Consider the following 11523-nt stretch of genomic DNA (forward strand, 5'->3'; position numbering starts at 1 on the left):
GCCTACCACAGCATGGCTTGCCAAGCGGTGCCATGTCTGCACCTGGGATCTGAAGCGGTGAACCCCGGGCCACGTTGTCTTTTACTTTTGCACTTACTTTTATTAACTCTTTCCTTGTTTTTTGGGTTTGCCCTATTATTTTTTCCGTCCTCCTGAGTTCAATACCATCTCACTATTAAAGATAATGAATTTCTCTCTATGAACTGCGTTAGCTGTGTTTCACGAATTTTGACCTGTAGTATTTTCATTATCATTCAGTTTTACATATTTCTTAATTTACTTTATGATTTCTTATTTAACCCACATTTTTTTTTTTTTCCTGGGTTTTTTTGCTGAGAAAGATTTGCCCTGAGCTAATATCTGTTGCCAATCCTCCTCTTTTTTTTTTTTTTGCTTCAGGAAGATTCACTCTGAGCTAATATCTGTGCCAGTCTTCCTCTATTTTGTATGTGGGTCACTGCCACAGCATGGCTAATGAGTAGTGTAGATCTGTGCCCAGGATCTGAACCCGTGAACTCGGGCCACCGAAGCAGAGTGTGCTGAACTTAACCACTACACCACAGGGCTGCCGCACCTACACAGTTTTTCTTTTTAATGCCGTGTTAATTAGTCTCCCAAGGTATGACCTTTTTTCAGCATTTCTTTTTTCTTTTTTAACTTTTGGCATTGTAGTCTTCTGTAACTGCTTTCTGACTTCATCCTATTGTGTTCAGAGAAGATGCTTTGTATGGTAGCTGTAATTTAAAATCTATTGAGAATTGTTTTGTGGCCACACATGTGGCCTGTCCTGGAGAACGTCCCGTGTGCAATTGAGAAGAATATGTGACACTTTAGCCTGAGATCCTGGTGTGTGTGAACTCCGTCCTGAGGAGGCCATCAGGGCTACCTCTCTGGCGTGTATGGGGTTGGCTTTTGTGCATGTTCTGTGTGTGCGTTAAGGTAGTGTTTGTTCCTGGGGTGCTGGGTGGGGCTTGGGTGTGTTAATCGTGAGGTTTCCTCTTTGCAGTGGGCCCACCGACATGGAGCCACTGGAGCAGCTGGGCTCGCCACTGAGGTTTCGCTCCGGCTTGGACAGCGACCCCATGTCAGGGTAAATAAAACCTGCAGGCTGGGTGCATCTTCTTGGCAGAGGTGACAAGAGGGCTCAGGTGGGCTAGGATGAGGCCTGTGGGGACTGGGATGGCACAGAGTTACTGCGGTGGGGCCCCAGAGAAGCTGTCACCATGTCTGACACAAAGACCCTTGATCCATATGTTGGGAAATTGTGTCCTTATCACTGTGCTAGGGATAGGGTGACTGTGGTTGGAGGTTGAGATTTGAAAGGCCGAGAGTGAGGCTCCGTGTTGGCCTAGGTGATGGGATAGGCACAGGTGACTGATGGGTGTAGGTGATGGGGAGGGAGTGACAGTGATGGGGGTGACGGTGGCAAAAGGCAATAGTGATGAGGCAGAGGTGGCAGGGATGGGGTGACGGGGGCTCCAGAGCTGAGTATATGGTGATAGGGTGATGGTGGTGATGGTGATCGGGGCAGTGGTTGTGGGATAGGTTGATGGTGATGCGGCAACGGTGGCGATGGCGACAGTGATGGAGGTGATGGTGGTGCAGGGTGCATGGTGATGGGGTGATAATGGTGGGGCAAAGATGCTGGGACAACTGATGATACACGGTTCTTGTGTCAACGTTTGTGGGTCACAGTTACTGTGTTTGGGCCCTCCTTTCAGGAGGCCAGGGAACAGCCCAATCTCCCAAACTCCAGTCCCTTTGGCTAGGTTCCTGCCCTGTCTTGTTGCCACCATGGCAGATGTCATGGCGAACATTTCATGTGGATGGAATGGGCATGTAGCTGCTTGCATGTGTTTTCCTGGTGGAGTCTGTTCTATGTTCTGTCTGCTCCCTGCCCTGGTGGATCTAGAAGCCCCTCTCAGTAGAAGTTCCACCTCTGCCTGCTTCCCCCTTTGGAGGAAGAGACTTTGGACTCCAGGCCTGTGTCTGGGGCCCGGGTTCTTGTCCTGCCCCATCCTGCCCTGTTGGCCTGGGTGGGTACGGGGCCTCACTCCTGGGCTCCTGTTAGTGGGGGAGGGGAAGAAGTGCAGCCAATGCGCCCTCCTCGGTGCCCGGGGCTGGGCCTCCTCACTCTGCTCTGCTGGCTGACCCTTTCCCCTGGGCTGGTTAGAGACTGAGACCTTGAAGCATCCCTCCCTCCACATCCCGGGAGCACCCCTCCTTTGCTGAGACCCAGAACTGTGGGTTTTCAGATGGCCTCATAGGATATTCTGATGTCTAGTCAGTGTGGGCCTGGAGGCGCCCAGGAGTAGGCCTGGTCCTGAGGACAGTGGACACCGTGGAGGGTTATGGGCAGTGTTGGGGTCTGCTGTTTTAGGAAGAAGACCACTTTGGGTGGTCCATGGAGGATGAAAAGAGCAGGCAGGGAGGGTGTGGCAGGTGGCAACTATAGCATCTTGATCTGTAGTCGGACCAGAGGGAGATCAGAGGGAGACTGGGCTGGGCAGGGTGAGGTGAGGCTGGAGACTGGGCCTTCAGCAGCTGCCTGCCAGGAACGGGGCTGAGGGAGTGGCAAGGGGTAGGTGGTGCTCTCGTCTCTGCTCAGGTGACAGTGTCGGAGGTCTAGCCCTGTATAGGGATGCGGAATGGGGAGTGAGTTTGTGGTGAAGGGCTTGGGTTTGGGCGGGATGAGTGTGTTGAGGACCAAATCTAGGGTCAGCAGTGTTTGAAGAATGGGCGCAGGAGGAGCTGAGAGGTTGGGTTCAGAGAGGTGGGTTGGTATGTAGGTTCCACACCATGGAGGCCATGGTGCCCTTGGCAGGAGCCGTTCAGTGGAGTGGATTGAAGCGTGAGTTGGAAGTGTATATGGTGAGATGAGCTCTGTGGAGGTGGTGTGGTGGTAGACGGTTCTGTGCAGAGATTTGCTATGAATGGGTGAGGAGTAAGATGGAAGTTGCAGGAGGAATGAGGGGGAGGAACAGCTTCTTTTGCAATGGTGGAGATGAGCTGGGAGAGAGAGAGTGGGGACAATGCAGAACAAGGTTCCCCGAGGGGCATAGGAGGAGGAGTGGCTTCCTGGGACTGCAGTGCAGGGAGGTGACTGGGGCCAGCTCAGGAGCACCTCTCCCTCCCTGAGGTGTGCACATAGAACCAGGTCTGGTCAGCTTGACCACATGCTGTGCTGTGCACACCACTGCGCAGTGTGGGCATGCCCTGCTGCCTCCCTGCTCCGGCTCCGTTCCTCATGCCTCCCACCCAGGCTATCCTGCCCACGCACTGGGAAGAACAGATGACTGGAGTAATGCTCCCCTCCCACTTGCCCCCCACCCCTCCCTGCCCCGTCTCTCCCTCTTTGCCCTCTGAGCGGAGCCCCAGCCTCTTGTACCGCACCTGCCTTATACAGGTTGAGGGCTTGAGAAGCAGGTGCTGGGAGGGTAAGGGGACAGGGTCGCCAATGACACTTCTCCTGTGAATGCTCTCAGGTGACCGCCTGTCTGGGCCCCAAGGAGAGGTCTGTATGTGCTGCCCCCTTGGCAAGGGCACTGTTGTTTGTCCACTGGAGTGTTGGCTCCTTGATGGGTGCAGCCCCTGCTGCCTGGGCTGTGTCTGGGAGCTTCAGGGAAGCCCCGATAGGGGAAAGACCCCATGCTCTGGGGACCCACACCAGTTCTGCCCCCAATCCCCCACCACTGACCCCTCCTCCTCTTCATTCTTGGACCCTTGCCCTCAGCTCTCCTGGGTGACTCCTTGGGTTCCCCAGGAACAAGGCACCAGGTCAGAGCACAGGGATTCAGATGAGTCCACATCTGCCTGGCACAACCTGGACAGCTGATGTCTTCCCTCAATGTGGGCACCATGCTCCCCATACTTTGGGCATGTTACCTGTGGGCTCAAAGTTGGCCCAGGTGTTCTGCGCCACACCCCTCCCCCCCTCCCCCCTCTGTTTGGCAGGTGAGTCCTGTCCTGCACTGTTGAACGCTCTGTGGCTGTGTTCCCAGAGCTTCTTTGGTTCCCTGTCGTGGTTCTTTTGGATCCTGATTTCATTGTCCCTTCCCAGCTCGTTGCCACTCACGGGATGGTCAGGCAGGACTAGCGTGTTTTTGTTTTTTTTTTTTTTGAGGGAGATTAGCCCTGAGCCAACATCTGCTGCCAATCCTCTTCCTTTTGCTGAGCAAGACTGACCCTGAGCTAACATCCATGCCCATCTTCCTCTACTTTATATGTGGGACACCTGCCATAGCATGGCTTGACAAACGGTGCCATGTCCGCAGCCAGGATCCGAACTGGCGAACCCCAGGCTGCTGAAGCAGAACATGCGAACCTAACTGCTGCGCCACTGGGCCGGCCCCGGGACTGGCGTGTTTTTAAGCACCTGAGTGGTAGAGTCTCTGGCTGTGGGCCCCAGGCAAGCCACTGCTGACCCTTTGCTCTGACTCTGCTGTGACAGTGCAGGGGAAAGGCAGGGAGGTCCATTAAGTGAGGCGTGGGCTCGGCGAACCTGTGCCTGCTCCAGTCCTCACAGCGTCCTTTCTGCAGCTCTCACACTCACTGTGTCATGAGCGGTAAGCTGCCTTGTCAGCATCATGGTGAGAGTGCTGGTGTCCAGCAGGCGGCCATTTCACCGTCCGAACATTGGGAATCTGTGGCCTCCTGAGGGCTGCCCAACTTAGCCCCACCGCAAGCTCCCTGCCTGTCCTCTTGCTACCCTGGTCTTCTGTCCCCTCCTGCCTGGGCTGACTCTGCTTTCGGAGCTTGGCCTTTGGGCTCCTTGATCTGCAAGGCAGCCCCAGCCTTGGGAAGCTGTAGTCCTTCCTCGCAGAGGCGTCGTCCCACAGGCCCCTGCCACACTGTGCAACCACCCCTCAAAGATTGCACTTCCTCCGAGCGTGATGCCTGGCTGTCCTACTAGGTGTTGCCCACAGGGTCCCTGAGTGAATTTATTCATTCGTCACATACTTATTGAGCACCTACTGGATGCCAGGTGCTGGAGATACAGTGATGGCCCAAAGCAGGTGCAGTCTGTGTCTCCATGAATCCACAGGCTGGAGGCAAGATGCACGTTAATGAAATGCTCACACGAAGGAGTGTGTGTTTACAAACTGAGACAGACAGAAACTTGGTTCTGTAAGAACATTTATCAAGGAGCCTGACCTCATCTGCATGGTCAGGGAAGGAGTCCCTGAGGAAGTGATATTTTGAGCTGAGGTCTGAAGGGTGTACAAGAATTAATTACGTGGGGGTGGAGGAAGGGAATGGTAGACCAGGCAGCAGAAACTGCATGTACAAAGGCTCTCAGGTAGGACACAGCATGGTGCTTTCAAAAGCTGAAAGGAGGGGGCGGCACCGGCCTGGTGGCGCAACGATTCAGTTCGCTGGTTTGCGTCCTGGGTATGGACCTATGCACTGCTTGGCACGTCGTGCTGTGGCAGGTGTCCCACATATAAAGTAGAGGAAGATGGGCACGCATGTTAGCTCAGGGCCAGCCTTCCTCAGCAAAAAGAGGAGGATTGGCAGCAGATGTTACCTCAGGGCTAATCTTCCTCAAAAAAAAAAAAAAAGCTAAAAGGAGGGTAATGTGGCCAGAGCCCCAGACTACACAACTAGTTGTATTTCATGTGGACTTTTAATTAAAGATTAAAATTTGCTTTATTACATACAATGTTTTACTATCTGACGAGAAAAATCCTAGATTTTTTTTTATTGTCAACTATAATATATACACAGAAAAGTACAGACACACACACATACACAAAGAGTTTAACAAGTTAATGATCAAGCATATTCCTGTGTGATCCCAAGGGCTACAGGAGCCATAGTAGGCTTTTGAGCAGGGAGTGACATGATCGCACATGGCAGGTAGCCAAGGGAACTGGAGGAGGCATCTGCCTGACATTGGAGAGGGAGCTTAGTGGCTTGGAGTGTGTGCTGGTGGGAGAGGAGGAGCTGAGGGGACGGGCTGGCAGGAGCTGTATGTTGTCCAGGGCCCTAGGATCTGCTGGTGGGCCTAGAGAGCTGAAAGTGCCCAGCGGCGGCATGTTGGGCACACTGAGTCACACTGAGGCGGGGACATCTCTCAGACCTGTGGTAGCACTATCCTTGACAGTCGGGTGGACAGGCCACAATGAGGGGCCAGGCCTGGGCAGCCGAGGCTAGGGAGGCAGCTCTGGGAAGACAGCCTGAGTGCCTGGGCCCTCCCCAGTCCTGGCCCCTCTAGGCTGCTAGCCCAGCTGGGAGCAGCTGGGGCCTTGGGTCACGCTGTGTCTTTAAGAGGGCCTGTGTCTGTCTTTCTTGCCACTGACGTCAGGGATAGGGGAGGGCCCAGGAAATTTGCTTTCCTTTTCCTAGAAAGGGGAGGAGATCGAAACTGAGTGGCCCATGGTGGAAAGCGGGGAAGTCCAGGGTTGCAGGAGGCCCCTGAGTGAAGGCAGAGGCTAACATGGGGTGAGCCTGGGCGCCATACTGTGTGTGTTATGTGTGTGTGTGAGAGCAAGAGAGAGAGAGACAGAGACAGACAGAGATGAACAAAATGAGAGTGAGAGAGAAAAAGAGTGATGGTGATGGCCCTGCAGTCGCGTGTCACTGATTAGGTGCTGGGCTCTGAGGTGGAATCCCCTCCCCACAGGGCGAGGCCTTGGGAGGCAGATGCCCCACAGCTCACCAGGCTCCTTCGCTGATTTAATGTGCTTGGTGCGGTTACCAAGCATTTACCTTTTATTAGAAAAGAGCCTGGCCTCCGGGAGCAGGCGAGGCCAGCAAGGGGCTCTGCCTGCCCTTGAAAGTCATCTTTGGTGAACTCCCCGCCAGGGTTGCTTTCTCAAAGGGCAGGCCCTCCATTCTGTTGTGGTCCTTGCTGCGGCACCTGCGTCAGGCAGGGAGGCCTCCTCTTCCAGACCATCCGTCTGGCTCTGTCCACCACCTGCCATGCCGGTTGGAGTGTTGAGCCCAGGGAGGGATGGGAGCACCTGGCGCAGTGCACCCGCAGGCTCCTGTCACTTGGGGCCAGCAGCCCTGCCTGGGCTTGAGCCGGCCAGCGCAAGGGCTGTGTTTGCCACGTGCCTCTCCTCGCTGTTCTGGCCCCGCTGTCCTCCGCTCTCCTGGAACTTCTCCCCGTCTTCATCACCTGTGCTTCCTGAGTCATTTTACCTTGAAAATCTGCTTCCTACAATGGACTGTGGCTTCCAGAAGCCAGGATTTGGTCTGTCCCGCCCACCACTGGTTTTGGCTCAAACCACACAGTGCCTGTCTTGTGGCGTGTTTTCAGTGAACATCTCTCATCAGTTGAGGGGGTGGACAAGATGTGTGTGTGTGTGGGGAGGTACTTGAAGAACTCCCTCCCATGCTCCTGAGGGTGGGACAAGGTGGGCAGACCCTAGGTGCGGTGCTTTATGTAGACTCACAAAGAGCCCATTTTATGCTTGAGGAAACTGAGGCTGAAACAGGTTCAAGCTACTCACCCAGAAGTTGCTGTTTGTGTTGCCAAGTCTCCCGGCAAGAGGAGTGCCCCCTGGGAATGGGGTGTGGACTGCTGGTCCTGGGTAGGGGCAGAGGCCCCGGGTCATGACTGGCTCTTTGGCAGGTTCGGGGCGACTGTAGCTGTTGGCCTGACCATCTTTGTGCTCTCTATTGTCACCATTATCATCTGCTTCACCTGCTCCTGCTGCTGCTTGTACAAGATGTGCCGCCGACCACGTCGTAAGCATGCCCACCCCCAGCCCACCCCACTCTGACCCCTGTGTGTAGTTATAGACCCCAGGGTGGCAAAGGGAACTGACCAGGGCCCTGATTTGGCTGAGCTGGAGGGAGGGGTGGCAAGCCCGGAGGTCCTGACTGGGATTCTCTTTGCAGCGGTTGTGACCACCACCACGGCCACCACTGTGGTGCATGCCCCTTACCCGCAGCCCCCAAGTGTGCCACCCAGCTACCCTGGACCGACCTACCAGGGCTACCACCCCATGCCCCCCCAGCCAGGGATGCCTGCAGCACCATACCCGACGCAGTACCCACCACCCTACCCAGCCCAGCCCATGGGCCCTCCGGCCTACCATGAGACATTGGCTGGTGAGTACCACAGCCCACTCTGACCCTGCTTGACCCCCCCCAAAGCTCCCGCTTCTGCCCCCTCACACCGCAGGCGCTGTGCCCACAGCCAACCGGTGTCCTCTCTCTTTTCAGGAGGTGCCGCCACACCCTACTCTGCCAGCCAGCCTCCTTACAACCCGGCCTACATGGACCCCCCGAAGGCAGCCCCCTGAGCATGCCCCTGCATCTCTGACTGCCACTTGATATGTCATGTGTGTGCATGGGTATGCAGGCATGGTCCTTCTCTCCCCGTGCGTAGTGTGTGTGTGTCCTGTTTGTACACAAGGCTTCTTTTGATGCCGACGAGGTGGGAAACAATCCTTGCCAGAGTTGCTGGGACCATGTTTTGTTCTCTTCCTCACTTGAAATTATGCTTCCTTGAAATCTCAAGCAAAATTCACAGAATGGGGTGGGAGTTCTTTTCCAGACCACCCCAGGGAGTCCAGGTGGGGCTTGTCACACTAGAGTAGCACAGCTTTTTGTGGGCAAGATGCACACGTGTTCTGGTTTTGGCAGAATGGTTAGCCATTGCTTGAGGCCATAGCTTGTCCCCAGACTGTGGGGTACCCGTGGAAGAACCAGAGCCATGATGCAGGTGAGTGGATGAGGCTGGGCACCTGGTTACATTGGGTTTCCGTCCTTCTGGCAGATATTTCATCGCTCCCTGGAGCCTGTGCCATGCCCAGGGGAGGGTGGGCAGCGTCCCAATAGCAAAACAACTCGGGCAGAGCTGCACCCATCCCTAATTGTGTCTTCCCAGACTGCCCTGCCTCCTCCCTGGACCACCTGGAGGGCCACATCCACCCACAGTTCTGGCTTCCCTTGCTGGCCCTGGCCCCCACCTCAGGTGGGCAAGGTGGCCTCAATCCACTTACACACTCAGGTGTCCTTCCTGCAGTGATTTTGTTTACTTTTAGCCAAACATTTTGCCTGTTTTCTGTTTCAAAATGTATGTGATAGTTGCTGTGAGGCTGAGAGCTCTGGGTCCTGGAGGGAAATTGGCCCCCAGAGGAGAGGGGCCATCTGATCTCTGGTAGTCCCTGCTTCCCCTGACACCAGCCTCACGGAATATCCAGCTCCTGTACCCTAGTCAACACTTTGTCCTGGCAGTGGGGACACCTGGGCCAACAGGTGGTCTGGACCAAAGGTGGAGGGGGCCCTGGGTGGCTGCTCTCGCTCAGACACGAATACCTCGGTGTCCCCTGTCCCACTGTTAACGTCTCAGCAGATGTCTTAGCTTTGTACTTGTTGGGGTGTTTTTGAGAGTCTAGGGTCTGCACCTTTGTTTATAATAAATGCAAACATTTGGAGCTGCTGCCTTCTTTCTTCAGAGCCTTGGCTGCTGGGACTAGGCATTAGGCCAGGTACCAACACTTGGATTTCCATGTTTTCCCTCTTACTGAGCTCAGACATCTGACCATCCTGCTAGGCTGGGTGAGGGACAAAGACTGTGTCACTCTCTGGGCCCCCTCCCCAGGTCCCTGAATATGGGCAGAGGTGCAGGAGGCTCTAAGGCTGCTAAGGCGGGTAGAGGCGAGTGACCACTCAATGCTGTGGGGAGCTTTATTAGCCAGACTTTCCTTCTCGGCCTACTGCCCAGGTGTGACCAGAGACAGCCCATACAGTGTGGCTACTGCCAAGGTCAGGAAGGCCAGAAGGCCCAGTGGAGCCAACAGTCCCTCTCCAGGTGGGGCTCCAAGGCCTTTCATTGGAGGAAGGGCCTTGGGCCTCCTGCCCCCATCAAGGTTGGGACTGGTGTCCCTGGCTCTGGCCAGGGGTACAGTGGCTGTGGCAGCAGATGGCCTTGGGTTGGTTCCAGTAGAGGCTGTGACCCCATACATTGGCTTGATGGTGCTGAAGGGCCTGGCGTGAGCATCCACCCACTGCAGCAGGGCCCGTGGCCTCCACTGACAGATGCTGAGCAGAGCTAGCACGTCACCCTCGGCTGTGTGTGAGTCCGGGGGGGCCTTCCCGTATAGGCGTGTGTAGATGCTGCCCAGGCTGTAGCTCTTCCTTGGGCCATGCTCCGAGGGGCTGCCCGCTTGCTCTAGGGCCTTCAGGGCAGCAATGCTATCCACACAGAAGGCGCCGTCCAGAGCACTGGTAAGGCCCAGCACAGCCAGCTCTGCCTGGAGCAGGGGGAAGTCGTAGCGGTCACCATTGTGTGCCACGAGGCACCAGGGCTTCGGCTGGCGCTGCAGAAAGGCTCGGAGCAGGTTGACCAGGTCGGCATCGAAGCGTTGACGCCCATGCGCTGTCAGCATACCTGTGCTCAGGCCTGTGATGTCACTGGCTGCAGGGCTACAGGCCTTCCCTGGAGCCACGCACAAGGAGAGCTTGTCCACCACACGGGGTGGTGGGGGCACTGTGGGAGGAGGCCCGTGAGGGTTGGGAGAGCTCTCTAGGGCACATCTGTGGACGGCCAGCAGGCAGAGTTCTGTGACCTTGGGCTGGGAGAAGGGCAGGCCAGTGGCTTCCAGGTCCAAGAAGATGAGGGTCTGCACAGGACCTGGGAGTAGGCCCTGTGAGCCCATGGTGGGTACCTGCCGCTGAGCCTGGGAAGGAGCATGGGGTAGGGTCAGTATGTGAGTGCCCCAGTGATAAGATCTAAGGCAGGTGGGGTGGGGTGGGGTGGGGTGGGGGGGCCCTTCCCTGCACAGGCAGGCACTGCAACCCATTTTCAGGGCAGGAAACCAGAGATGGTGGGACTCAGCATGCTCAGCTGTCTGTCTGGGGGAAGGTTTGGCTCCTCCCCTAGTGCCCACTTAGTCTGGCAGGAGTGGGGTGGGGATAAGGGAACCTACCCTATCCCCTTGGGGGGTCCCCACTTACCGAGTAGCAGGCAGGCAGCAATGGCTCAGGCGGGGCACACACTTTCTGGCTGATTCTTGCTGCTGGCAGCAGTGGCGGGAAGTGAAACCCAGCCTGAGCCCGCCCACGGGCTGGCGTGAGCAAGGCCCGCCCTGCTGTCAGCCTGCCTGGTTTGTCCCTCTCTTGCCAACACCCATCCTTCCCCAGGCACTACCCCCCCCAACCCTCCCACCTCTTGACTCCCCGAAGGCCTTCTCAGATCTTTAGCTGTGGGCCTGCTGGTGGGCACACTGCACCAGAAACCCTCATACCAGTGAGTGAGCCAGCCGGGAGGACAAGGGCAGTGGAGCCCAGGCTATCGAGGAAGACTAGCTCCAGGACTCAGACCTGCCGTGGCCATTTTGCAGCCACCCCTCGGCCCCACTTTCCCAGGCCTCCCTTGTTTAGGCCCGGACTGAGGGCTGCCTCCTAGTGACACAATGGTTTCTTCCCATGGCCTCAGCCCAAAGGGATGACTCAGGACAATTCCACAGGCAGGGCAGGGCTCCTTCCTCAAAGCAGATTTGTTACCATGGGGACCGAGTCCCAGATCCAGCCAAGGACAGGAAGAAAGATCCAAGCCTTCCCGGG

General features: G+C 56.2%; 2 protein-coding genes across 3 annotated transcripts in view; one reads left to right on the forward strand and one right to left on the reverse strand.

Moving 5' to 3' along the window:
- The window catches only part of SHISA5 (shisa family member 5), a 19890-nt gene extending 10498 nt beyond the window's left edge, over positions 1–9392 (forward strand). The window contains exons 3-6 of one of the 2 annotated variants that reach the window (XM_046661819.1): positions 1007–1090; positions 7580–7695; positions 7849–8061; positions 8176–9392. In XM_046661819.1, coding sequence (XP_046517775.1) covers positions 1007–1090; positions 7580–7695; positions 7849–8061; positions 8176–8255 — 493 coding nt within the window. In that variant the 3' untranslated portion in view covers positions 8256–9392. The remainder of the gene's footprint in view (positions 1–1006; positions 1091–7579; positions 7696–7848; positions 8062–8175) is intronic. The other variant, XM_046661862.1, reaches the window with a different exon arrangement.
- Positions 9393–9620: 228 nt separating this feature from the next.
- Positions 9621–11447, reverse strand: TREX1 (three prime repair exonuclease 1). Its single transcript, XM_046661710.1, has 2 exons — positions 10915–11447; positions 9621–10637 (listed from the first exon to the last, which is right to left on the reverse strand). The coding sequence occupies exon 2, from the start codon at positions 10614–10616 to the stop codon at positions 9672–9674; it is 945 nt and encodes a 314-aa protein (XP_046517666.1). The 5' UTR covers positions 10617–10637; positions 10915–11447; the 3' UTR covers positions 9621–9671.
- Between the last annotated feature and the right edge of the window lie 76 nt (positions 11448–11523).

This window comes from Equus quagga, chromosome 1 (genome assembly GCF_021613505.1).
Source record: "Equus quagga isolate Etosha38 chromosome 1, UCLA_HA_Equagga_1.0, whole genome shotgun sequence".
NCBI lineage: Eukaryota > Metazoa > Chordata > Mammalia > Perissodactyla > Equidae > Equus > Equus quagga.